Consider the following 27,096-nt stretch of genomic DNA (forward strand, 5'->3'; position numbering starts at 1 on the left):
TTTTGGACACAGCTCGAGCTGCATGTGAGAAAGCAGAGCTTTGAGAGCAGCGTGGAATGGCCTCAGCTTGAGAGCAGGAGGAAGGACCGCCACACTGGCCCCTGCCATGGGAGAGGGGGTGCAGGCCCACCAGCTCTGGCCTACCTCACCTTCACATGCCCTCTTCATCGGCTGGGCTCTGCCCTCCTGCCTCCTCTTCTACCTCAGGAGCATTGAGGGTTTTAAGAGGAGAGGGGCTAATAAAAGGGTCAAATAAAATCATAATATTGAACAGGATGAAATATCTTTATTTGCCACCAGAAAAAAAAATTCACAGCAATCCCTCTGGGACGGGAGCAGGGTGGGGATTGCACACGTACTACACACGCACTCACGCACATGGAGATGGGTGATTCGCATCTCATTCCAGGCGAGTCCTCCCCACATTCCCTCAGGGTAGAAAGAAACGCGTGTGAAATTTATTTACAAAAATTCAGACCCCAGCATGGGGGAGGCACCCAATCCCATCTCCTTAGTGCCTCTTCCACCCCAATCTTTTTTTTTTCCTTAAAAAAAAAAGGAGGTAACAACTGCATAGACTATAGCTATAAATCCATGGAGTGGGGCACGGCTTGGAAAAATGTTAGGAAACCTCAATGCACCAGTTAAGAAATTTCAAAGGAGGGATCTACACGCTCAAGGGGAGAACGACTAGGCTCGGGCGGGGCCTGGGCGCAGACGGAGGTAGGACACGGACTTTGCACACCTAACACCAGGTCGAAGGTACAGAAATTTCACAGCAAGGCGGGATCACATTTAGCTGCCCCCTAGCAGTGGGGCGAGGTGGGGTGGGGGCGGGGAGCCCGGGAAGTCTCCCCTCGCAGACACGGTGTCCTAGATCTTCTCACTTGGGCAAGGGAAGGCTTTTAGTTCAAGGATTGCTTGGCTCAGGCGCCCACTACTCTCGCCCCTCCCCCACCCAATCGGAGCAGCAAGACATTGTCGTGAGGTGTGTTTTCTTTTAAATAAAGAGTCTTGGCCTCGGCGCCAACGGTGTCCACTCGCCGTGGGTCACTTTCCTTCACCCCCCTTTTTCTGGCCCGGTCCCTGTCCCTCATTGAGTCAGACCAAGGTGAAGGAGGTTCCGGAAAGAAGTGCGGGCAACGGCAGTGGGGCCAGCCCTGGCCACAGTCCAGTTTTCCACCCGCGGGAAGAAGGCGAGTTAGAAAATAAAAAATAAAAATAAAATAAAATAATTTCCCCCTCTTCCCCCTCCCCCAAAAGGGCCCGGTCTGCGGTTACAGCAGAGGATTTCCCGAGAAATACTGCAGCCGGTCTCTGCTTAGTTTTTTTTCTTTCATCCTTCTATTCTGAAACCAAATTTTCACTTGTCGGTCCGTCAGGTTCAGCATCCGGGACAGCTGCAGCCGCTTCTCTTTGTTGATATACACGTTGAAGAAAAACTCTCGCTCCAGTTCCCGGATCTGGAATTTCGAATAAGGGCAGCGCTTCTTGCGGGTGCGGGGGGCGTCTGGAGGGGAGGGGAGGGGGCAAGTGCGAGGAGAGGGGGAGAGAGACACGTGAGACCCGGGCGACCCCAGCCCGCTGAGGGCTCGGCGGCCCCTCTCCCTGCCCCACCGCCGGGCAGCCCTCCCGCCAGGCCGGCCGGCTCTCCTCCCGCGGACGCAGCGGCGGGCCGAGCCGCGACCCCCTGCCGGGGCTAGCTCGTCCTCCTTCCCTGGCCACCGGGGGACCCGCGCCCCTCCCCTCCGGCGAGGGCCGGAGCTGACGGAGCCTGGGGGACGAGGAAGCTAACCGGGGCCAAGTGCGCCCCGGTGCGCTCCCCCCGCCGGCTCAGCCATGCTCCCCTGCCCCTTCCTTCGTTGCCCTCCTTGTGGCTCTGAAAACCCAGCACCCCCCTCACCCAGAAATCTGGGGGAACCGCGGAGAACAGGCGCGAAGTGAGATCCGGCGACAGTCGTGGGCAGGCGGGGAGGAAGCGAGCGAGCAGGCACCAAGACACCCGAGAGCCGCTTCCGGGGGCCCTGGCGCCCCGGGACGCCCGGCGGGCCGCGCCTTCCCCGCGGCCGGGCTAGGCCGGCGCGGAGGCCGAGGGCCGCAGAGGAGCGCTGAGACCCAGGCCTGGAGCATAGTGGACCCCTGAGCCGCCTCGCCCCCACTCCCCCGTCGCCGCTGACCCCGGGTTACTCCGGGTTCCGCTCAAGGACCCGCGAACACATAGTTTGAACATTTCAAAAATAGTTTTTAAAAGAAGCAGAGCAGTGCTGGTTGGCCTCCTCGATCTCAGGTTCTGCTCCATTGCCTCTCTCCCCCACCACTCCCCCTCTCTGAGTTTCTCCCGGTCTTTCCCTTGCCCTCCCCTTTCTCCCCCTCCACCCCTCCCCTCCCTCCCACCCCCCCGGCAGCCCGGCTCCCCATCCTTCCTTAAATGCTCCTCTAAGTTCACGATCAAAGTTAATATCGCCCGCTATGGTGGCGCTTTTAAAAATTTCACAGACCGAGGGAGATAACGGGGAGGGGGTTCACCCGGCTTTTCCAAAGAGCCCTTTTCCCTCCCTCCCCACCCCTTCTCCATCGTAAAAAGTCGAGTCGTTGGGAGAGAGGGCTTTGTAGGTTATAATAAAATCCTTTGAATGCTTATAAAACTCCACATAAAATCGGACTGACCCAAAACACGAGGCCGTCCCCGCTCCCCTCGCCTCCCCCCTACTCTCGCCCTCCCTCTCTGGCTCCCTCCCTCCTGCCCGCATGTTTCCCGGCCGCTGCTACCTACTGGGGGCGGCTCCCTTGGCCGGCTCCTTGGCCACCGAGTGGGCTGAACCGGACGAGCTGGGATTCGTGTTCTCCTCCTCGGCCTCGGCCTCGGCCCCCGCCTCAGCCCGGGACGCCAGTCCCGAGGCCGGGGGCGCCTCGGGCTCCCCCTTGGCCTCACCCTTGCCTGGGCAGGGGGGCTCGGCAGGCGCGTCGCCGCCACCGCAGTAGGCGTTGTCGAAGAAACGGTCGAAGGCTTGAGGCAGGACGCTGTTCTTGTTGACTGAGGAGTAGAAGCCGGCGGGGGCTGCGTGCGGGGCGCTGGGGTGGTGGTGGCCGCCGTAGGACCCTTCGTTTTTCATGAGGATCTCGGTTACGGTGGAAGGAGGCAGGCACTCCCGGTGCATAAGCTCGTCGGCCGCCGCATAGCAGGAGGAGTAGCTGTTCCGGTGGTGCCACTTGCCGGAGGGCTCCAGGCCGTAGGAGACCTCCCGGACCGGGGGCACTTGGGTCGGGTAGGGATAGGAGATCTGACGAGAGGGGGCCTGGGGCAGGAAGGAGGAGACCGTGGAGAACTCGGGCACGTAGTAAGTGCAACTGGGCAGATAGAGGTTGGAGGCGCAGCTCCCTCGCTCGCCGAAATCAGCGCCCCTCTCCTTGCGCGACGGCGAGCAGAAGTTGCCCAGGTTGACCGAGTTAAACATCGTTCTCTTCTCCTGCCGGCTCCAGATGGAGGTTTTGGACCTGGTCTAGCGAGGGGGGAAAATTTGGGAAGGCGAGATGACGCGTTATCCGTCTTAGTCTCTCTCCCCGAGCACGTGATCCAAAGTAGATATTGTCATATATCAGTTCGGAGCACTTCGCAGACGTAGGAGGGGTTCTCTCTTAGGTAAGATGGGGACGTTCAGGCGATTGGTTTGCAAACACCGCAGAAACATTATGAAAATCAATTGCAGATTTGTATTCGTTTTTCTCTCGACACTCCCCTCCTCTCCATTCCACAGAGTGAGCAAAGGAGGAGAGAGAGGGTTGGGGTGGGGTGGGCGGTGGGATGGGCGGGGGCGGCGGCTGGGAGGGGGTAATTGTATTTTTTTCTAGCTGCTGCTCTTTTTTTTCTCCCTAGGATTGGGAGAAGGAGGAGGGTTCTCACGTATGGGGGGGGGACTTGCCTCCTTCCCGTGATCAGCCCAAGACTGGAGTGGGGATGAGGACCTCTTTCCCCACTGCCTGATTCCGCCACAGATGTGAATCCTTTTCCCCAACTCTCAGGGACTCTTACCCCATCTACCCGAAGAGGGCCAGCGCCTGTTTACAAGAGTTTGAAGAAGTCGATTCTTTTCCTGGCCAGGGCTGGGTATCAAGACTCCCTTTTCCCTTTGGAGAGACTCCCAGGAAGAGCATCTGAAGTTTCCCAAAGGTGAGGCAGCCCAGCAGTAAGCCAGTGTCCCAACTTTGTCTGGTTTGCTGTGCTGCCGGCGGCTAGGGACTCAGATTAGTCATAAACAGTGGTAAGCAGTGAGCCAGCCGCCCAGCCGGTGCCTGGCAAAGTCTGGGAAAAACCTTCTCTAATGTTGTGTTAAATATTTAGTATGAGAGAGTGGCCCTGGGTGAATATTTCATGCCTGCCTTTATTGTCAATCAATGTGCAGAAAGCTACATCCACTGTGGATTTTTAAATCTCAAACCCCGGAGAACAAGGTTGGAATGAGAGCCCTGTATCTTCTCTGTCTGGGGCCCTTTGGGTTGGGGGCTCAGCCTCAGCTTGTGCGTTGCAAAGAAGCCCAGTGTCGGGGTTTAGGAAAGATACGGTGGAGGGACTGGGTTTGGAGCTCATATACTTGAGTGATTTAGGGGCTCTGAGGTAGACCGTGGGGCCGGGTATAGGTTTCTGGGATAGACCAGCAGGGCAGTGGAAAGGAGCTGAGGACCCTGGGCTGGCAGTGCAGCACCAGGGGCCACTCCTTAGTGGAAACCCCCACTCCCCCGCTCCCCAGGGCAGCAGCCAGGCCTTGGTGCCTCTTTCCTGTTTCTCAGCCCTGCCTTTCCCTCCTCCACATCTGCCAGCTTCCTGGATGGCTGTGACCCAAGGATGGACTCAGTGGTTCTGCCCTCCCTGGCCTCCCATCCCTCTGGGCACCACAGGACACATCTGGGCAGCTGAAAATCAGTTTATTGAAAGGTTCTGGACTGGGTACCAGAGCAACTGCCCATGAGCAAAAAGCAATTTTGCATCCAAGGAGGAGCTGTGACGGCACAATCTGTTCTGTTCGGGTCCGCGGCGGGGAAGAGCTGAAACCCCCAAAGACTCAGCTCCTTTCACTCATAGGAAAAGCCAGAAATGGCCCAAACCCTCTTTTCACACCTAACTCTTGGTTAAAATTTGTGTCCACTTTAAAAATATTATTCGTCTTTAATTTTCCTTGCTGAACTTGTTGAAATACTAAGGCCCCAACACCAGATGGGGAATACACACACAAAAAAAATGGTATCTTGTCCCCATGTACAAAGCCCCCCAGTGATTCTTTCTCAATCCCACCCCCCTCCTCAGATTTGCTTTAGAGCAAAACCTGGGGTGGAGCCGCCTTGGCCAGGGGTTCCTTTCTTGGGGTGGCTCTGGAATACCCAGGGATAGGCCTCCGGCACCCCTCCACCCATTTGTTGCTGGGCAATGCTTCCTCAAGCCCTCCTTTAGTTCTGGCCAGACTTTAACTAAGGGCAAAGAGGAACTAGACTGGGGCTTTGCTAAAGAGTGGGCTGCAAAAAAAAAAAATCTGTTGCTTTTCCTCTTTCCTCTACCCCTTTTTATAGGGTAAGCTGGGGCCAGCGTTTTTAATTATAATGATGGGGAACTATGGACTATGGCTTTTATGGGGTTCATGCTCTTCTCATTAAACTTGAGTTTATTGGAGGCAAAATGCTCCCCAAACAGTGCTAGGAACCGACAAGAGGGAGGTAAGAGGTACCCCTATCCCTTGCAGAGGTATGGATGAGGACTCAGAGTCTCAGCTCTGGCTTTTGCCACTTCCCCCCAGGGCCCTGCTTCGTCCTCCACCCTGGGATCAGGGGCTTCATGGGGCCCAAGGCAAATTCTGCACCGCCAGGACCGACAGTGGGGAGGGGGTGCGCTTCCTGCAAGGAGACAGCTGTGGGCCTGAGCACTTGAATTTGACCACCAAAGTTTATTCCAGGGCCACCATAAAAGTGAGCCAGGCGGCTGCAAGGAGCTGCTGGCGGCTCTATTTCCTTGAAACAAAAAAGAAAGGCAAGAAAGAATGTCCAAGGAGTCAATGTTCAGGAAATTTGAGGGTCTCCCAATGAAAGCTTCTGAACATGAATATTATTCCCTCTAAAAGTAAAGCACAGAGTTCAATTTTTTCTTTCTTTCTTTCTTTCTTTCTAGTTTTGGTCTGACTTTTAATTTTTTCAATAACTTAAAAAAATCTCCCAGCAACTGGAGCTTGCTGTTGAGGTCAGTCAGGCATTGATGGGCAAAAATGCCCACAGTGTGGGGGTGTGGGCAAGCAGCCTGGTGTCCAGGTCACTTTGAGGCAAAGACTGAGCTGCCTGCCTCAGCCTGCACCCCTGGACATCACAGCTTCCCCCGACATGAGACCCCAAAGTGGTTCACAAACCGGTTCCCAAGAGCCTCGGCAAGCCCCATTCCATGGAGCAGAGGCCATTTTTCCTTCTTATCTCATGCGTGCCTATCACCTGTCAGCCCTCCATCTACTGAAGTTCCAGCTTTTACCTAAAATCCTCCTCGGAAGGGCCATCCTGCCAGCCCCACCGGCTCTGGATGGCCTCAGTCAGCTGCCTGACTGCCGGCTAGTAGGCAGCTGCGGTCTGGATAGCTGCCTTGGTACTCTGGCCAGGGCTCTGACAGTCTCCAGCACCCTTCCCATCCACACACAGACACCAGAGGTGGCTTCAGAAGGGGGCAGCATCTCCCGACCCCAGCACAACACCCTCCACCCAGTACTGGGGCCCTGGGGCAGCTTGTCCACCTCCTGCTGCTGCTCTGGAGAGAGCAGATTGTGGTAGGGAAAAGGATCCACCCCACAGACTATGAACTGGGAGGAAAATCCAGGTTGGAGAAAGGGGACCCTTAGAGCTCTGGTCTGTAAGTTCAGTCCCATGTGGAGTCAATAAAAAAGATAAGCAAACAGAGCATGGACTCCCTCAGCGGTTCCCAGGTTAGGCTGGTAAGGATTGTACCTTTTTACACAAATCTCTTTCCCTCAGAGCAATATACCACTATATTTAATAATTCCTTTAATGTGCTTGGGGATTTTCAGGTCAATGGTTTGTCCTGCATCCCAGGACACCCCCCAGCCAGGGAACTAGAAGGGAATGGGACTGCCATTTCTCACCCTGTCTTTTCTCAGCCCTAGCCACTGCCCTAAGCCTATGGCCCCAAGTCAGACCACCTAAGGGGACACTGCTCCAAGGCTCCTCGGGCCCCTGGACAGGAGAAGGGGAGGGAGAAGGACAACCCCTCCGCCCCCTGCAGCCCCACCCTCCTTCCTCCGAGGAGGGATTGTCCCAGGAGGCTAGCAATGCGACCCCATTTCTCCCCATAAAAGTCTCATTTTATGAGCCAGTTTCACTGGCCCCCTCATCAAATGCTCTAAAATGAAGGAAATGTCTTAAAAGCAGTCTGGAAATGGAGCCGCTACCATTGAACCTTGATTTCCAAACCCAGTTGCAGCAGCACAGAAAAATGCCTTTTCTGGGCAGGACTGCCCTGCTGGGCCACCCGGATCTCCGACCTCGTCGCCCAGTGGAGGCCGGGTTGGCCAGAGCCGCCATTCCCCGGCTTTAGCGCCTACTTAGGCTCGGACCAAGTCCTCCCAGATCAAAGTAAGCTCGCGGCATTTTTATGAGATCAACTTCAGTGGCTCTTTACTTGTAATCAGACGCCTGGGTTGAAAATGCAAAAGGGAACAGCCCATCAATCCAAAAAGGAAGAGAGAGACAGAGAGAGAGAGAGAGAGAGAGGCAGGCGTGGAGTGAAAAAATTCAGGTGACTCAGGGCAAGAGGATTCCGGTCAATCACAAAAAAGACCATTTGCCTGCAGCAAGAATGGTTTGTGGGTCCATCCCAGCCTCCAGGCCCTGCCATCTGCCTGCACATTTCTCCCTGATTTCGAGGATCCAGAAAGCCTGACTCGCCAGTGTTGCAAAAGCTTCCACAGTGTGGACCTGCCGTGTGGGGCGAGTGTGGCCGCCTGCAATCCCTTGCCCCAGTGGGGAAGTCGCCTTCAGCTCCTGATTTAAAAGTCTCTCCCATTTTGCTGCTCTCCTCTCTGCGGTCTCCGTGGTTCTCCCGTCACTACAGCCAGAAGTTGAGTTACAGGAAGATTCGCCAGAGATTTATCGCCTGGCCCCAAACTTGGAGAGCCTCGTTGTCATAAACAGACGTCTATTGTCTAGACGTTTATCTCCGGGTATGGATCGCGCATTATTGAGGCTCAGGAGACGGGGGCCTGGCTCTGTGGGGAGTGCGTGCTGCTGAGCGCTTGCCCCCTGGCCCCCAGGGGTTTCTGTGGGTAGGTTTAGAAGGGGGCACAGATTTGTGCCTGCTCTTAGAGCTGGGCAGGTACACCTGAGTGTCTGAGGGTGGGGGTCCCAAGAGGGGAAGTTCTCTCTGTGCCTGGGAACATTCTGGTGCATGTATTTGTATGTGGGGTGAGAATTTGTCATGGTAGGCTTTGTTTCTGGGGCATTTTAAGTGTTCCTGTCTGGGCTCTTGCGGGTTTTATTAACCTGCATCCGCTTGGCCTGTTTATGTCCCTTCGAAGCAGATCATCTGGTGTTTTCCAATATTGGACCCATTGTGTGTGTGTTTGGCTTCTCTGAGGAAATGGGTTTGGGTCATACCTTTCTAGTTTTGCCCTCTCAGATTCCTCCACTCACCCTAAATCAAACCTCAGCCTGTCTTCGCCACAGCATCTGGCCCTGCTCCACTCCCTACAAGTCCCTAAATCTCCCAAGTGGCTACCAATTTTCTGTCACAGACACAAAACACATTTTTTGCAGGGTGAAATCTGACTGTCTCTATCTTTTCCACACTAGGGAGAAATGTCCCAGCTAGTAAACTCCCTTCCTTCCTGGGGCTCCCCTTCCTAGGATTGAGCAGGGGACATCAGAAAGGGCTTCCCTAGTCCATTCTGACCTTTAAAAATACTCTCCACAGAACTCCAAAGAATGCCAGAGAGGGCCTGCCACTCCCTCTCTGGGGCTTTCTGGCAGCAAATGTCCTCACCCTGGCCACCACCTCAGCCCCTGGAGCCCAGGCAGTAGGACGTCTGCCCAGATTAAGTGTCTGTGGGAGAGACACTAATCACCTTAGATCTCAGGGTCAGAGGCTATTTTTGAAAGCCAGGATCATTTAACACCAGCAGAAATAATCAAATCCTCCCCCTTTGTTTTTCATTATCAACACACAGGGTGGGAGGGCTCCAGACACGGAGGCCTGAGAGCTCCCTGACCACCCCCACTGCTCCTGGCTGCTCCTACCTGGGCCCCAGGCCCCACTTCAGGTCCCAGAGAGCCCTTAGGCACCTTCAACCAGGTAGGTCAAATGGGAGGGGACTGATCCATTTGAGAAGGGTGGAGGTGACAACCCATTAGCAGTTTGTGGAGCATCAGATTTAACTAGAAGCCCCCATCAGTGCTTTCTGAGCATCCTTCCCTTGCCTTGCCATTAGAATTCACACTTAAAAGCGGTGATTAGGCCTAAAAAGGGCTCCATGGAAGCAAAGCAGGCAGAAAACAAGCTGTGAGGTCTTGGAAGAAATGAGCTCTTTTTAGACACCCCCATGCCACATTCATATGCCCTGCTCCCCCCACCCCTTCTCTCTCCTAGTGCTACCCTGGTACCCTGGAGGGAAAGGATCAAGGGTTCCACTTCAGGCTCCTTTCTCCCGCCGCCTTCGGCTGGCTGAGTCCGCCCGCTGCCCGCAGCCAGCAGCCCGCTGCCCGCAGCCAGCAGCCCGCAGCCCGCAGGCCGGGCCGCCGCCGCCGCTCCGGAACTCCTCTTCCCTCTGGCGCGCCGGCTGCGGCGCCGCCTTAGTCTGTCTCTCCCTGCCTCCCTCCATTCCTGCCTTTCCCCCACCTCTCAGACCAACAAATATCTAATAAACTTGTTTCTCCGCACCCAAGGCCTAGGCTGAGCCGTCTCAAGGCTCGGAGATCCCAGCCGCGGTACCGGATCCTCGCGCGGGGCGCTTGGCTCCTGATCCCCGGGCTGCAGCCTCCTTCTTTGCTAGTCGCCGGGTTCAGACGCTTCTCTCTCGCTTTCCCGCTTCACCCCGCTTTCTTTCTACCTCTGTATTTGAGAAATAAATAAATCCAAGTCTCCTACCTCATCAGCCCTCCCCTACTCGTGCTGCCTGACTTCCCCTCCTCCTTACCGAGTGTACGCCTGGTTTTCGTAGGAAATCTTAATTGTCAGACATCTAAGCTGTAAATGAACTTTTCTTTGTGACGGCTAATTTTCTCTCCAATTCTTACGTCCTGCTCCGCTTGGTGGTGGAATGAAACGGATTTAGAAGGCTGCTGTATTTGAGAGGGGGTAGTGGAGAGACAGAGCCCAGAGTTACAGACTGTGGCGAGAGATACCAAAGACAGAGATACCGAGAGAAAAAGAGGCGTTGGGGTGGGGAAAGGAGGGAGGGACGGAGGGGGAGGGAGGGGGCCCCAGCTGGCGGGAGCAGAGCCAGAGAGAGAGAAAAGGAGAGAAAAGTTTCCCTGAGTCTTCATTAGCTGACTTCTCTGTCCACTGCTCCCCCAGCCGACCGAGCTCACCCCCAATAAAGGAAGAAGGGGGGGTTCTTTATTTTTTTTTAAGGCCCCAAAGAGTCCAGTGTTTACAAGACCAGAAATGCCATGGCCGCATCCTGGCAGAAAGAGAGGCCGAAATGGAGGACCGACGCCTTCCTTATAAGGTACGATGCTAACTTGACCTTCACTTTGTCATGGCACCCCCCGCCCACCCAGACCGCTATAGGCAGCCAGGCAGAGCCATGGCGACCCTGGCCTCTGCCTCCCTGCTTCCTCTCTTTCTCTGTCAAACTGCTCTCTTCTTTCCTGTTTTTCATTTCCTCCTTTTCCCTTCTGTCCTTTTCTTCCCTTTTCCTGCATTTTCTTTTTTTAAAATTTCCTTCCTTCTTTTTTCCCCTGCCGTTCTTCTTCCTGCCCCTTTCCTTTCACTCATTCCTTTGATTCTTGCCTGCTGGTTTCATGGTTTCCCTGGATTCTCTCTTGCCCAGCGGCAGGCACTCTATTGAAATCTCTTTCTCTCTCTCCCACAGTCTTCTGATCTTTTGAATCCCAGAAGCAAGAAAATATATTTTCAATACTCTCCCATCCTCACCCCAACTATCTCCACAGCCCTAGCCTGGCTTCTGCCCTATCCAGGTAGGTCTAGGGAAGAGGGTCCAGGAAAGAAGGCCAATTGAGGATCAAAAGGGGCGTACTCTGGGCCCAGTGCCCACTTAAGGATGGCAGTGAACTTGGTTTTGTTAAGACCCTGTCTTCCTCTCACTGGCTTCACCTGCCAAGTGTCTGTGACACTAGTGGTCTTGAACTGAGGCTGAAGCCCTTATTTGTGGGTGGCATGAGGAAAGCAGAGACCACTGTTCTTGAGATTGAGGGGGAGATTTAAGGCAAATTGTTTGCCCTTCCCTGAGCTCTCAGCCCCTAAAATCCTAGAGATTTCACTTAAGACATCTGGGGAGGGAAATTAGAGAATTGGGGATTTCTGGAGATTCCTACACACATAAAAGTAGGAAAGGGGATAGATTATCTAGGCCTCTTTACCTTGCCTCTTGCTGCCTCCCAGGCTCCAACAAAGCCTCCGACATTAACTCTAATCGTATTTTGTGTGGCTATAAAATAAATGATATTATGGACACCCCTATAATTATCTATTATTCACTTACTTGTGATAATTACAATACGGGATGAGGCAGGTCTATGCAGACAAAGTAAAGCCAAGCAAATATCCTAGAAAATGAAACTGAACCTCTGTCCCTCCTTGAGTATGTTCCAGAATCTGTAGGCTCCTGCCTAGGACCTCCTTGGTTTAGGAGTAGCCATCTTGCAAAGGATAGGGTGATACTGGGAGACCCAACCACCTCCTTTTCTCCCCTATGCCCCTCTTCTCCTCCTCCTCTGCACAGACACCAGAGAGGATCAGACAATCAAAGGAAAATGCTTTCTCTCTCCCCCTGCAATTATCCGGATAATTGCATGAATTCTTCCCTAAAAATTGCTGTATAGTCAGAGTTGGGATTTCAGCAGGAAGTGCAAGGGACAGGATTCCAAATGGGGGAAGCTGAGCGAGTCCTGTGTTCTTACATTCCCAGACTTTATGGTACTGTCTAGTGTTACATTGTTTCTTCAGGCAAAGATCTTTGTTCGCCTTCAGTCATATTTCTCCCCTCCCCCTCCCTTTCTTTCTCTCTCCCTCCCCCCTATTTTGGTCCCTTTAAAGGAGACTCAGATCATCTTCTGCTCTTAATAGATGACTATAAAAGTAAAATTAATTCCCCCCTGCCTTTTCATATCAATGTCTTTCTGTTAAGTATGCACATTGGTGAGAATAAACAGAATTAAGTGCTGCAACTCAAACCAGCAATTACATCCAAGGGTTTTGGGGGCTGTTTTGTTATTGTCGTTGTTTGTTTTTTGTTTTCCATTGGGCTTATCTGGCAGTGTTTACTCTGCTGAGAGATAACCAGAGGGTATTTGTATTATTATTTTTACAAGCTCACTGGGCTGAGCCAATACCAACCTGGTAGAAAAAGCAACCATGAAGCCAGAGAGAGAGCCAAAAGAGGGAAGAGAGCACCAGACGGAGATGAAAAGGAACCTTGCAGAGAAATGCGGGGAAAGGAGAAGGCTGCATGTTCACGAACAAACGCGGCTGGAGGGCAAGAGAGGCATTCACCAATAGAGGTTTACGTATGTTTATTTTAAAACTCTTCTTTTTAAAATGTAGGGCTTGATGAGGAAAAGGAAAAACTCAGGAAAGGGGAGGAGAGAGGGAATTATTCAAGCCACAGCATGACAACCCCAGAAGGGGAGAACACTAGCTAAACCCCATCAGATGCTTGGATGCTTGGGTGCTGGAGGTGGAGGAGCAGCACTGGGCTCGCTCCGGCTGGCTCCGATTTACTGCTGCTCCAATTTGCCACTGCCCCACGGACTGTTGGGCTGGGACCTCGAAGCCCCCCTCCTCGCGGCCACCGGGGCTTCTTTGCTGTCCTTATCATCTCCATCTTTATGACGAGGCTTGTTAACAAGACCAGCGAGCTGGCCGCGCACATCTATCTCAGCCGTTCATGTTCAGCCAAGCAGCGGCCAGCGGGGAGACTGATGAGGCACTAATTAATTGATTCCTTTGGACAGTAAAATATGGCCGCATCTACACGGAACCCATCAACTCATAAACAATATCTCTGTCGGCTGTGAGTGCATTGTCTCTCAAAGAATTTTTCCATACACATGTGCCAGGTAGTTCTGGATTCTTAGCTGCTAAAGAAAGACCCAAGTGGGACTAATTTTTAGATAGCCAAAACAGAGTTAGCTCAGCGTCAGAAAATGCTTTAAGTTATTACTACCTTTTGAAAAAGTGTTAGGAGTGGGTTTTGTTGGAAAAAACTTGGGTTATGGGATAACCTTTCCCGGTTGCTTGTGTAGACCCGGCCAAGGTTCAGGATGAACTGGAGTTGAGGAGCTGGGCAGGCCAGAATCCTCTTCTTGGTTGGCTGGGACAGAGTGGGGCTGCTCTGGGATTTGAGAAGAGCATAGAAAACAAGATTCAGCCTTTGCTTCATGCTGCTCCCTAGACTTGAGTTTTATAAGTAATTTTTAAAAATTTAAACAAACCTTAGCTTTCACGGAGTTCTTTCATGCCCAGCACACACCTGGAACCTGCCTGTTACACACCTCACCACATTGCTGTGATTCTCCCTTTCCTAACTGACAGCCCAGAGTAACTCTATAATATATTTATAATAGGTCTAGAAGAACACATCCTGAGACAGAAGGGGTAATGTAATTATACAATGCTAATTCCATAAGGCGTGATTATGCAGTCCGACCCTGCTGCAAATAGGACTTAGGACTCTAAATATAGATCCAGTCTTCAGACATGCAACAGGAAAATAGAGATAAGAGACCGCTGGTATAAATAATACATGTAGACATAGAAGGGGTTTTGAAAAGATAGAAATAATAGACAGAAATACAGGACAGAGAAGAGGTTTAGCTGATGGAGAATGTCATTGCCAATGCCTGAGCTTCCTCCTGCTACTGTTTTTAAGATCGCCAGAGAAATGTGTATTATAAATACAATAATATGTGAACCCAAAGTATGCACTTCAATGTATTTGGTACACATACATTATGTATGTAAACATAATTTACAGAATATATTTTTCACACATTGGGTTGATATGCACTTTGTGTCTATATAATAATATGTATTTTCCATGAAGTTTTTAATGTGAATATATTGATATCTGGATTCATTTTCCATATATTGATTTTATATGCCCTTTGGAGTGTACACATCCATGTAGCTACATAGATGCAGGACTGTACCTTCCCTGTGTAGTAGCAAGTGACTATTTATATATGTAAATGAATTTTTACATGTGATGGGTATATATGCTATATGTAGTCTTCACCCAAGAGGTTGCTTTCCCATACAATAAAGTGCCTCTGTATGTATATTTTCTAGAGAAATATATTTTCCATGCCCAGAATGTACATGTAATAGAGATCTCTGTGCATTTTAGACCGTTTCAATATATTGGTTATGTCTGCAGTGTGGCCAAGCGTGCATTTTGTGGAATATCTTTTCCATGCTCTGAATGTTAACTATGCATCTTTCACAGGGAGTTATCCTAGCAAGAACTGCCGGTGAGCTCCACCCGCACAAACCTGTTCTTGAAGGAACTTCTCTACTCTGGGTCAGGGAAATTGACAAACTGCAGGCTTATCTCAGAGTATGAAGGAAGTGGCTCCAGCTCAGAGAGGAGAAATCACCCTTAGACAACCGACTGGGTTTCTGGCTAAAGGTCCGCTACGTTTGATCTCGTCCAAACCCAGTTCCTTGGCTCCTGTGCCAGGCTCCTTCGAGCAGCACAGGCTTTGGGAGCCTGAAGCAGAGCCACCGGCGGAGGTGGAGAGGAGCCCGGCAGGGGGCCCGGCCGCTGCTGTGGGGACGCCGCGTGCCCAACAGAGGGAGGGCATTTAGGAGAAAGGCCTGATTCCCGCAGCCCGGCAGCGCCTCGGACTCGGGCTGTTCTTCGAGGTCACCCTCGAAGAACGGGGTGTCCCCCCTGGGCTCAGGGCCCGAGGCTGGGCGGGTCCGGGCTCGGCAATCTCCGCGGCTGCGGCCAGCAGGGGTCATCCAGCCCTTCGCGGGGGCCGGCTGCCCTCGGGCGGCGACCAGAGCTGCCGGCGCTGTTAGGCGGGCAGCTACGCTGGGCGGCGGGGCCGGGGCTGGGAGGAGCGCCGGGTTTCCTCTCCCCGGGACCCTAGGCGCACCGGGACTGGGGCCGGGCCGGGCCGGGCGGGCAGAGAACTGGACCGAGGCCCCGGAGTCTTGTCCGCCGGGTCGGGTCACTGAGCGCTCCAGGCGCGGGTCGGGAAGCGAGCGGCCAGGCGCCCGCGTCAGCCACCGGCGTCTGGCGGGCCTTTGTCTCGGGGCCTCCCCTGAGCGGCGATCGCGAGCTCGGCGCCGCGCTGCCGTGGTGCGGAGCGCCCGGTGGCGACGGGCCCGGGAGGCACTCTTCTCCACGGAAAACAGGCAGCTCCGTCTAGACGGAGGCAGACACAGAAGGGCGGCCTCTCGGGCTTAACGCTCAGCTTCCACGCGGCAGCGGGATCCGGGGCCTGCAGCCCATCTCCAGCTGAATTACACCGAGGAAACTTCGGCGCCTCCATGTGCCCGCCGCGCAGAGAGGGTTGGGGGCTCCAGGGTGCGTTTCCTGCATGGGTTGGGGGCCCCAAATCCGCTATTTTCCTGGTAATGGCGGGGAGGATGGGCGGGAGCTCCGGCCGGTCCGGAACCCAAGGTCCCGGGGGTTTGCTTTGTTCAAACATTGGGTCCGGCTGTCCCTGCTAGGCTCGAGTCTGAGCCATCGATCTCGCGCCAGGTTTCCGGCTGCATTAGCATCCACGAAACCCTGGCTGCTGGGCCCATCTGCCCGCTCGATAGTAGCTTTAAATACACTAGCTGTGTCTATGCAGGTCAGAGTGGAGTAGAGCTGGATGGATATTCAGGACTATACACATAACCCACCTGCATGGTATAAGCTTACAAATACACAGCAGTGAAATTATTTTCGACCTGAATATTCCAAATAACTACCCTCTTTTCTTGTCCTTCAAGACCCAGTTAGAGACACTGGGTGCTTTGTCTTAAATCAGTGGAGTAAATTGTGGTTGAGGGCTTAAATCAGACAATTGCAAAATAGATGCAATCTTTGCCTATATCCAGAGCTCAGCTGCACCCTTGATATTTGAGTTGTGGCTCCAACCACGACCTTCTCTTTGGCCAGGAGACCCAAGGACTTGTTATTCAGCCGTTGGGAGGAGGCTATAGTGTTTTTCCTTCTGACAGCTTTCCCAGTTATTGGGTCTCAGGGCCTGTGTAGACAACACTGAACAAGGAACCTTCTCTCCCAGATCTGCAGTGTCTCTGGGAATAAATCAAGGGAATAAATTAAAGGCCAGTTCTTCCTGACGTTCTTAAAGTCCCTCTTTCCAATTTAGCCAGCAATATCTTTACTGTTAACTCTTCCTGTGTAGATGCTCCTTAAGAAGAGGGTAGTCTCTTGCCTGGATTCACTGAGATTCAGACTCCCCCCTCCTGCCTTCACTCAGACTCAGGAGCAGCCACCCAGTCCCTCTCCCTGCTCACTGCTACCAGAAACTATCTAGCCCCCTAGCCTCCCCAAACTCTGTGGACCCTTTATATGAGTACCCCCAAAACTTGGGATTTCATTTTTGCCTGAACCCCTCAGCTGTACATTCAGCTAGGGGTTAGGGGCAAAGGGACGATGGGATTTGTTATAAATTTGCTACTTTTTCTGGTTGCAGTAGTAAAGAAAGGAGGGGAGAAAGAGAAAGAAAGATTTCAGGGCAAGAGGTGTGGCTGGGAGGCTGGGCTTGGAGGCTGGGCTCTGTGGGGTCTCCTGCTATTCCGAGCAGGCCCAGGAGGGTGGAGGGGGAATTTGGAGGAGACTCCATCATTGGAGACAGGCTGTGAGAAGGAAACTCATGGACCAGAGGCACATGGGTGGAGAAAGAGGGAGGGTATCCCATCCACAAGGAAGGGTTGAAATGGAGGTGCAGAGGGCTCATGGGCTCAGCAGGGACTAGACTCCAGCCTGGACATGGGCCTCTCTCTGGCATGGCCTGGAGGGCATCACTGGCTGACAGAGGTGGAGCCTATTTCACCAGCTTCAAGGGTTCTTTAGTACCCTCTCCAATCATCCTGAAGTGCACCAAATGTGCTCTCAAGAGTGAAGCCACAGGGTTAGGACCATGAGGGTGAAATGTAGACCCACCAACCCCTGCCCCATACCCCATGGTGCTCTCACCATCCCAGGTCCAATCTGCTCTTGCCCCTACCATGGCTTTGCTTCTTGGAGATCCTGCAGCTTGGACTTCCTTTTCGTGGTCCCAAAGGTAGTTTAAGCCTCTTCTGGGCTGTTCACATAATTTTTACAGACCTACGACTCCTCAGATATCCCTCTCCTCCCCCGCCAATCTACTGTCCCCGTTTTCTCTCTGCTAGTAATTGCTTGGGACTGGAGATGACAGCTCAACAGATCTTGGTTGCTCGTATATTTTTGTTGCTGCTGCAACTGCACTTCCTTTATTATTATATGTTTATTAATTTTTTATTATTCACCTGAGCTGGGGAAAATAAAGTGGGGAACAGCTAGGAGGTTGGGGATCCCATTCTTTCTGGGCAGGGGAGACCATGTGGAGGGATCCAGACTAAAATTTTTCTGTCAAAAAATCACATCATCATACAGTCATGTTTTAATTATTATTATTAATATTAATATGATGAAACAACTCTGTACAAGGACTATATGAAGGGAAAACGTGCTAAAGACAGATGTTTGAATAGGAGGGCACACTACTGAGAGCTGGGGAGGGAGGAAGGGGAGGGCATCTAGCCATGGGGATTACACAAGGTACTAGCAGCAGACACAGAGAACAGGACACAAATTGACAGAGAAGTTCACGGAAGTCAAGCTTAAAGCGACAGGAAGAGAATATTGCATATATTTGTCCCCCCATCCCTTTTGGAGTGTTCTGGTCTATTAAGCTGTGAGAGGCTAGAGTGGTAGAGCTCAAATCCAGCACCTCAGAGCCCAAGAGAGCACAGGAGGAGCTGTATGAAGGGGTCCATGGGTGACCAGGCAGAGAGGAGTGCCTCATACCCAGGGCCAGCCCACAGGGGAATGTGCAGACAGCTGGGATGGTGGTGATTTCTGCAAACTTGTACTTAGGTGAAACAAATTTATGTGGGTGGGAAAGTGTGTCTGTCAAGTGCCGAGTGGGGGATGGAGGCATGTGATTGTACGGCCACTCTGCAGGGCTGCATTTGGGGATATGAAGCTGCCTGCTTGCAAGCACAGTCAGGAGAGTGGTGAGGGCCCAGTGGTGTGCTGGGCAACTGTGTCTGTATGTTTGCACAATCTTGTACAGAGACTTGAAGCTGGTGGGAGAGTGAAGGGCTCTGTGGATCGCCTTTCCAGGGGGTGTAAGGGACTTTCCCCTGGTGGGAAGCACTTCAAGCTAGTAGGCCAGTTTCACAATGTCCGAACTGGGTTTAACTGCCATCAGCCCCCTGCTTTTCACCCTCATGCTCCTGGCAAGGGTGGGTCAGCAGATGGGAGGTCGGGGGCACACACCAAGAGGGATAAAAAGGATTGCAAGAAGGCAGGCTGGCTCCTTCACTGCTTCTCTTTCGGAAGCCAGCCTGGGATCTACTGGGCTGGGGCTGGGGCCTGAAGGGGGCTATGAATAAAAGGCTCTGGGCTGGAGAAGCCACTCTCTGGCCTCCAATGGGTTTTGGGGATGTGCCCTTCTCTCTGCTGTGATCCTTGTACTCAGCGGCTCCCCAACCTGGGGGCGGAGGCAGTGGATCCTGAGACAAAGGGCCACGTTGGGGGGTGGGTGGAATGGGGGTGGGTAAAAGAGAGAAAGGAGTTGGGGAGGGCTGAGGCGCCCCCCTCCTTCATTGTCACCAGCCTGGGAAACCCTGGCTGAGCAGGGGGCCTCCGCAGTCGGTAGCCCCTTTAGGGGCGGATTCTCCTCCCGCCTCGTAAATTATGCCGGTCCAGCCTCAGGCCGGCCGTGACCGTGAACGCCAGCAGGGAAGAGAGAATCTGCCCCGCTGCCTGAAACTCTCCTGGCCAATCAATGCTGCGCTTTGAACCTCTTTTCATAGCATCTTGGGCTTCCCAGAGGGCCAGGTGGGGGTCCCTGGAGTGGCTACTGAACCTGAGGCTGCTTCTACTCAGCTCTCAATTTCCCTCTTGCGGTTTCCGGCCAGCAGCCGCCTTGGCGCAGGAAGAGTGGATGGCAGCACACCTGTGAGCTAATGGGCGGGCAGGAGGCTGGCGCTGGGGGGAGGGCTGAGGACTGGGAGACCATTGGAGTAGCCTGCCCAAGAGTGGATATAAGGGTGATGATCGCCTTGCCCACAGCCGAGTCTGACAAGTATCTATGCATCTGCCTGCTCTGGTCCGGGCCTGGAGGACCCAGACGCTAGAGGACTTGGGCATTGCGGACCATTCCATTCTCCCAAACCACACTTCCTCCTAGGTTCTTCCACTTCCTCCTGCCCTCCCAGATCTACCTGGACCCCTTCCGCTCTCGCTACTGATCCTCTATTCTCCCTCCTTCCTCTCACCCCAACAACTGCAAGTTTTGGGAGCCTTGGTTCCACTGTCCCCACCCTCACCTACCCCTGCAGGCAGATAGACTTAAGACCATGGAAGGAAAGTGGTGGGAGGAGGTGCCTGGGCCAAATTTCCTCCAGATCCTCAGCTCAATGCCCCAGTCTCACATCAAACTAGACCCTCCCCAGTGCCTCAGCCTTCCCTGCCCCTACCTCCTGCCTGCAGCAGTGAGCTGCCTCTCTCCCTGGCTGAGTTCTTCCCTTCTCTCTGGGATCTGGCAGGGCCTGCTGGGGGTGTGTGGGAGGGAACCACGAACAAAACAGACAAGAGGACGTCCAGAGAGGACCTGCCAGAGACGTCTGGCATTCTAAGCGGGGACTGTGTCCCAGGCAGTGCCCCCTCTTGCTCTCTGCCAGGCTCAGTCTGGGGCTGGGGCTGTGTCTTGCCCCCTAAAAGAAGGAGAGAGCTTGCTCTCTCAAGAGAAGTCTTTTCTTTTTCATTCTGCGGTTCTGAAACCAGATCTTGACCTGCTGGTCACTAAGATTCAAGCGGTCTGAGAGTTCCCTCCGGCGCTGCCGTGTGATGAACTCGTTCACCAGAAACTCGCCCTCCAGCTCCGCCAGCTGCAACTTCGAATAGGGCTTGCGCTTCTTCCGTGAGCGGCTGTGGATCGGGTACCAGGGCGCCCCTGGGTGGAGAACCAGCAGCAGGGTTGGCCAGAGGACCAAGAGGTGACAAGCCCAGTGCCTTCGGTCCTTCCCCAGCCCCTTTCACCTTGGCCCAATGCCCGACCTCAGGTTCGTCCTCTCCTGTCTCCTCTCTCAGGAAGACCCACATCCCCACCAACTCCTTCACCTTTAATCACCTTTATCATGTTCCCTTTTCCCTTTCACTCTTTCTCCTTGTCTCCCCAAACCTACCTCTCATTGCAGCACCCCTGCCCCTTCTAAGTTCCTATCCTCTCACTTATCCCCAAACTTCTTCTCCAGGATCTCCTGGCCCCTTCCACTCATATCCTCCAGGATGGGGTCCCTGATCTGTTAGAACAGACATAAGTGAGTGGCAAGATTAAACCATATCCACAGACCTCTCTTGAAAGAAAGAAAGAAAGAAAGAAAGAAAGAAAGAAAGAAAGAAAGAAAGAAAGAAAGAAAGAAAGAAAGAAAGAAAGAAAGAAAGAAAGAAAAAGAAAGAAAGAAAGAAAGAAGAAAGAAAGAAAGAAAGAAAGAAAGAAAGAAAGAAAGAAAGAAAGAAAGAAAGAAAGAAAGAAAAGAAATGACAGGTAATGGAGGCCTGTGGGGAGGTGGAGAGAGAGACCCCGACAGAGCAAGGACCAGGCTCTCGGTCCCCATCCCCCTGTGAGAATCCCCTTTCTCCAGAGCTCCCTGCGCCCTCCAGTTGCAGGCCATGAAAAAGGGAATCTCTCTAGTTCCTTTATAGGGATATTTACATGTTTATAGGGCTCCCCCACCACTCCTTTTTTTTTTTTTAAAGAGTTGCTTCCTCACCACAGTCTGTCGCCCCAGGCGGCCCTAGCTCAGTCCTACACTGCCCGCCCTGGTCAGACGTCCCGTCCAGAGTAGCCTCACGAGTGGGCCGGGGTTCTTACCGCTGGCCGCGAGCCCGCCGCCGGGGTTTAAAGGCGATACCAAGCTGCCGGGGTCCCCTGTGCTGGCGCCCTTGTTGCCCTCGTTGAGCAGGGAAGAACTGGAGTCAGATTCCAGCGACTGGCACGAGGGCGGGTCGTGCGGGGGTCCCGCACCACCGTCGCCACCGCCGCCTCCCGCCGCGTAATCGTACTTGAAACCGAGCGCAGGCGGCCCCGACGGCTCCAGCGGTAGCAGCGCTGCTCCGGGCCCGACTCCTGGGCCGGGATCGCGCCCGCGCTCCTCACGCTTCAGGCCCCCGCCGCCGCCCTCGGCGCACGGCTCTCGGTAGTAACCCTTGCTGTCCTCCACGCGCGCCAGCTCGCACGTGCGGCCGAAGGGCGGGTTGAGCGACACCGGGCTGCTGAGATAGGGCTGCGGGTAGCCATTGCACGGCTCCGCCGACGGCCAGGGCAGCGAGCACACGTTGTCGCGGCGCGGGTAGGACAGCGAAGGCAGCCCGGGCAGCTGCGCACCGGACGCGCGGAAATTGGGGAAGTAGAAGGTGTCTCCCGTGTGGATGTTCACCAGCGGCCCCACAAACCCGGGATTCAGGAGATTATGCTCGCCCATTTCCGCGGGGCCCAACCGGCAGCTTCTACTTTATTGCTATCTGACATTAAACATAGTTAAACCTGCACCGGCCACCCATTGGCCGTCCAGCTCACGTGGGCGCTGCTGCCAGAGGGATGGGTGGGGACAGCGAATCCCCCCACCCCGCACCAACTCCAACTTCCCCCTTCCCCAATCTTGGCGCGGGGGGGGGGTGAGCAGCGGAGGGAACAAACTGCTGGGGCAGATTTATTCGCTGGCTTCTGGTTTTTAAAAAATCATATAAAACCTAACGCAGAGAGCGAGGTAATCGCCTGACACGGGGCAAAGAGGAAAACCAGCCTCACCAAAAACACCCGCACATACACACTTCTGCATCCTGCACTCACCCCCACCCCAGTGTATTATCTTCTCACCAACAGCTGGCCAAGCACAGCCCGTCCCTCTTTAATTAGCTCCTTTATTAACTAAAACCGTTGGAATTTACAATATCTCCCCAATAAATTACTATTAGATATTGTGTCATATAAAGTTTACTGGCTGTTTAAGGAGACGGATGAGCCCTTTGGCTCGGGGTTTATTTACAGTAGAGGTGAGGTGTGAGTAAAGACAGGTTTCCCTGCCGCTGTCTCTCTCAGCCCTACTTCTGTGCTCCTCTTCCTCGGCTCTTTCTCCTCAGGAATTTGGGGAGACACCTGGTGTCCTCTCCTCCTGGAAGGGCCCAGGGAGAAGTGCTAATGCCAGGTCCTCCCCACTCACCAGTGGGGAGCCACTCACCTCACACCTTCACTCCCCATTAGAGGAGGGATGCAGAAGGGAGGCAGAAGCAGAAAAAGGAAGCGCTCAGCTGAACAAGAACTTGCCTGCCTGCTCTTGAAAATTTGGGGCTTGAACTACTCTTCCCTGTGACTTCTGTGGGATAGAGGGGATTGTGTGTGTGTGTGAGAGAGAGTGTGTGAGAGAGAGAGAGAGAGAGAGTGTGTGTGTGTGAGAGAGAGAGAGAGACAGAGAGAGTGTGTGTGTGTGTGTGTGTGTGTGTGTATGTATGTGTGTGTGTGTCTTTTGGAGTCTTTGCAGAAAGAGGCTCTGGGCTCCCAGCAGGGCTTGGCTGGCCCAAGAGGCTTCTGATTCCCACTGCAGAGGAGACACCCACATCCCACAACCAGTCCAGCTTGCCACTGGGACCATCAGATAACACCAGCCAGTCCAGTAGGTGTTCTGGGAATGAGGGAAAGAACTCTAGAGAATTATCCTGTTGAGAGTTTAAAATTATGTTTATGGTGCTAACCTCAGCAGCTCCTTCCACAAAAGGCTGAAAACACAATGCTGGCCATTGGTGAAATTAACCGACATCTGGAAACCACAATCCATTCTCAACCAAGTCCACAGACACAGCCAAGTGGATTAAAGTGAAAAAAGAAACAAAAACCTTCAAAACTAGGTGTATTCTATTGGGGTCTAGTAGACAAAATACTCAGATTTTTATGTGGCTATTTCAGGCTCCTATGCAAAGTACGGCTTTAAGTAATACCAGGTGAGATAAATAGTTCAGCAAAAGCCTAATTATGAGAAAATACCGGAAGATTTAGAGAAAATTAGAGAGATGACAGAATCCAAGAGAAGATGGGAGCGAGAAACCCATGTAGGTGAAAAGTATAATATCTGAGAATAAGTGGAAGCTACAAAAGCAGACCGAAGCAGAAGATTCTCATCTCTCTCTTTTTCTCTCTTCTACAGGACATGGCAGAGAGAAACGCAGATTCTTTGAATTCCACAGCTCCCCCCGGCGATTTCATATCCCAAACCAAAGCTACTCACTTCTAAAGAGATGTGTCCGCGCGGGCGTCACCCTGCTGGGCACAGCTCACAGCTCGCTGCTAGCCCCGCTTCCCCTTCCCCGCCCTGGCCTGCCAGGCTGCCCGGCCAGATCCCACCCGCGCCTAGAAGCCCGATCCGCGCCGGGACCACTTGCCGGAACCGAGGCCAAGCGATGGGATGCCAGCCCCACGCAGTCATCTCCAGTCAGAACCATGATAGCCGGGGCGCCGAGGAGCGAGCAGGAGAAAGCCTGAATTAGCCTTTTTATGTCTAATTGATTAAGGAGCTGAGCGACTGCACAGAGGCGCATCCCTCAGCTGCAAAATCCACGTCATGGCATTTCCAACGTCTTATTTATGCCCCCCTTTCAAGATGTATTAACAAGCGTTACTGAAATTTTAATTTTTCAAAAATTTATTTGAGGGTTATTTTTGGTTATAAACAGAGTGTGACTTTAACATCGTTGCTGTTTTCAATCAGAGAACACTGCGCCGCCGGCGAGATCTCCAGGCCTCCAGGCCTCCATGCATCGCGCTGAGCCGCTATTGTTGGTGTGGGGGATGCCGAACTGAGCTTTGCCGGGCAATCACTAGTCCTTATGGGGTAGAGGCTTCTCCCCATTCTTTTTTTTTTTCTCCCAGATGGCTACAACCTCCTACAAGAGGAACCCCAGGAGGATGGTCTTAGCCTCTCCCCATCCCTCCCTAGCTCGCATCTTAGGCCCGGAGCTCTGCTCGCTGCCCTCCCCTCCAGGCCGCTGAGCACGCAGAGCTGCGGCCACAGGGCGGCAGATGCTTAGGCAGGGGAAATGAGGATGGAGTGAAGGCTTCCTTCTTCCAGCCATGCAGTTTCTCCCAGCCCAATTTGGCCCCATCAAAAAAGGCCATTTTTCTCATGTTTCAGACTCTGAGCACTGGTACACGCACAAACTCCTCTAGCTTCTGTGCCGCCGAACCTGATTCCTCTCAGGGAGAGCTACAGAAGACCACCAGCAAAATTTACACGCCTAGTGTCCTGCTCCTCGAGGCTCAAAATGAACCTAGGGGTTTTCAGGACCCGGCGAGGACCCAGGCAGTCTAGACGCCCAACCTCCTCATGCACCACTGCGGTTCTGTTCGCCTTTAAGGCGGCCCGCCGCACACGCAGTTCAGGCGCCCCTTCATTAACCGGCTCGGACTAACAGGCCTCAGAGCTCCGCTCCCAACCTGGGTCCCCGGGGCCGACGGGAGGCTCGGGTGCGAAGCCTTAGATCTAAACCCAGCCTCGGCGAGAGCTGTTTGCCAGGACCCGACAGGGACTGGGTGAGGAGAATGGGAAGGACTTGCAGCCAAGGTGCTGGGCAGCCGCTTCCAGCCGGGTTTAATCCGCCGGCTTTTCGCAGCCCACATGCAAAAACGATAATGGCCAGACCCAGGCTCTGGACCCGCGGAGCGAACTGTGCGCCCACTCTTCCGTACATTCATCAAATCGTACGGTTAGAAGAGGTAGACTGCCTGCTGGCCACTGGACCACAGGTTCCTGCCGCAGCTGGCCTGGCTCAACCATACCAAGCTCATTAACTCAGGGGTTAATTAAAACTGAAGGCCAGGACGTGGTGCAAGGTTTTCTTTGAAGATCCGCGGCAGCCCTCGCGCTTCCTCGCATCCACCAGCTGGTTGCCCCCCGCCTCTCCCGCACCTTCTCTTTCTAAGCCTCCGTCTCTCCGGCATCTTCACGGCCCCCGCGCGGGGCCTTGAGTAGCCGCCACCGCCGAGCCAGGCGAGAGGAGTTACTACGAAATCTACGCTGGCTCTAGTGGCAGGGGCAAAGCGGCTGCCGGAGGCTTAGGCCACCGCAGAGCGGCTGTGAGCGGCTGTAATTGGGGCTTCCCCGCCAACCCGAGGTCGGAATTATTTCGCGCGGTGCTACCTTATTCCCGTCAGTCGAGAGGCCACAGTGGCCCAGTTCAAGGTCACTGCCTAGTTTGCGCAAAGCGGTTCTGCGGCATATGCAAATGAGGCAAAGACTGGGCCCCTGAAGGGAGGTGAGCAGCGGCTGGGCTGGTCGGTCCGGGAGAAGGGAGAGAAAAACGGCCGATGGGGAAGGTCTGAGCCCTGGCCTGACCCCTCAGCTCTCTGTGTCTCCCCTTCGGGGCATCTCAGGCTTGGGGCAGAATCTGTAGGGTTCAGACAAGGCAGATGGGTGGAGGTAGGGGGCTGAGTCTCCTCTTTTGTCGCTTCACCAGCTCATCTAGGGGTCAGAACTCATCTGGCTCCGAGGGCTCCTTTAGGTGCCCAGGACTTAAGGAGAAGATTAGGAGGCCCCTTCCCCAGGTGCTGCCTTCCAGGGCTCTGCAGACTAGGTGGGGGGCGGTGGTGAGAGGAAACTTAGGTGAGGGGGCCCAGTCAGGCTATCATGCTCACACAAGCGACCTGGGGTCAGCAGCGTCCTTACCTCCACAGAGCTTTCTGTGGCTCCTCGGGGACGCCCTCCCACCGCAAGATCCCAGACCGATTGCCACTCAGAAAATGGGGAAGGGGTGGGGGTGGAGTTCCAGGCAGGAATGTCTGGAAGACCATCCCTCCATCCCTCACCTGAGCATCCCTAAATGAGTCATCTTCCCCCATTTTCACCCTCCTTTCGGCGCACTAATAGTTAAATAGTTGCAGGGCTCTGACATTTTCCCCCTCCGCCAGCAGAGGATCTCCTCCGCCTAGTGAATTACTGTCAGGAAAGGTGTGGGGACCAAGTTTAAAAAAAAAAAAGGCACCCTCTCATCAAACGCCACACCTACAGCCGCCAGCAACAACAACGGGTAGGGAGCCGGGGGCCGGATCTCCGTGGACCTCGAAGCTCGGTATGGGGTGAGGTCGACCCAGTCTGCCCTCAGCCCCGCAGCCAGCCGCTCCCTGTGACCATGGCCTCTGGCCAGACCTAGCTCTGGGGAGGGGCTGAGATCTGCTTTGGGGTTTACTCTGTCCGGCTACAAACTGCTTCTCAAATCCAAGCCTCCAGTTGAGGAAGGGAGGAGGAACAGGCAGATTGGTGTAGGGGCAACCCACCGGGTAGCCTGGTGGGGTTGGGAGGATGTACCGCTAACCCCGAGGCTGGCTGGGCTGGGGAAGCAGGGATCCACTTACCTCTGGAGGTTCAGAAGTGTTCAGGGTGGGGATTCTCAGCCCTCCAGGTTTCCCCCTCCCCAAGGCGGCCTGCAGGCCCAGCGGAGGTATCTGAGGAGGGCGGGGCGGAAGAGGCGGAGGCAGCGGCCAGCGGTAGGCGCACGGGAGCCGAGTTGAAGAGCATCTCTGGAGAGGCCGCCTTTTATGGGCGTTATTAGCGCCCCTGTCTAGACTGGAGACGACACCTCTGTGTGTAAACAGAGGCGGCGGGCTCTGGCGGGAAGG

General features: G+C 53.9%; 2 protein-coding genes across 3 annotated transcripts; both read right to left on the minus strand.

The window, feature by feature from the left end:
• Positions 1-266: 266 nt before the first annotated feature.
• Positions 267-26,919, minus strand: HOXC11 (homeobox C11). 2 transcript variants are annotated; one of them, XM_072972713.1, is made up of 3 exons: positions 26,833-26,919; positions 2,774-3,500; positions 267-1,510 (listed from the first exon to the last, which is right to left on the minus strand). In XM_072972713.1, exons 2-3 carry the CDS (start codon positions 3,453-3,455, stop codon positions 1,278-1,280), a joined length of 915 nt encoding a protein of 304 aa, XP_072828814.1. In that variant the 5' UTR covers positions 3,456-3,500; positions 26,833-26,919; the 3' UTR covers positions 267-1,277. The 2 variants fall into 2 exon arrangements, 1 of the variants encoding a protein (XP_072828814.1); XR_012078320.1 differs by lacking the exons at positions 2,774-3,500; positions 26,833-26,919 and adding an exon at positions 1,904-2,348 and having other exon boundaries at positions 1,373-1,510.
• HOXC12 (homeobox C12) lies at positions 17,717-22,615 on the minus strand. Its single transcript, XM_072972714.1, has 2 exons — positions 21,307-22,615; positions 17,717-20,385 (listed from the first exon to the last, which is right to left on the minus strand). Exons 1-2 carry the CDS (start codon positions 21,914-21,916, stop codon positions 20,147-20,149), a joined length of 849 nt encoding a protein of 282 aa, XP_072828815.1. The 5' UTR covers positions 21,917-22,615; the 3' UTR covers positions 17,717-20,146.
• Positions 26,920-27,096: the final 177 nt, after the last annotated feature.

The sequence above is a fragment of the Vicugna pacos genome, chromosome 12, assembly GCF_048564905.1.
Source record: "Vicugna pacos chromosome 12, VicPac4, whole genome shotgun sequence".
Taxonomy (NCBI): Eukaryota; Metazoa; Chordata; class Mammalia; order Artiodactyla; family Camelidae; genus Vicugna; species Vicugna pacos.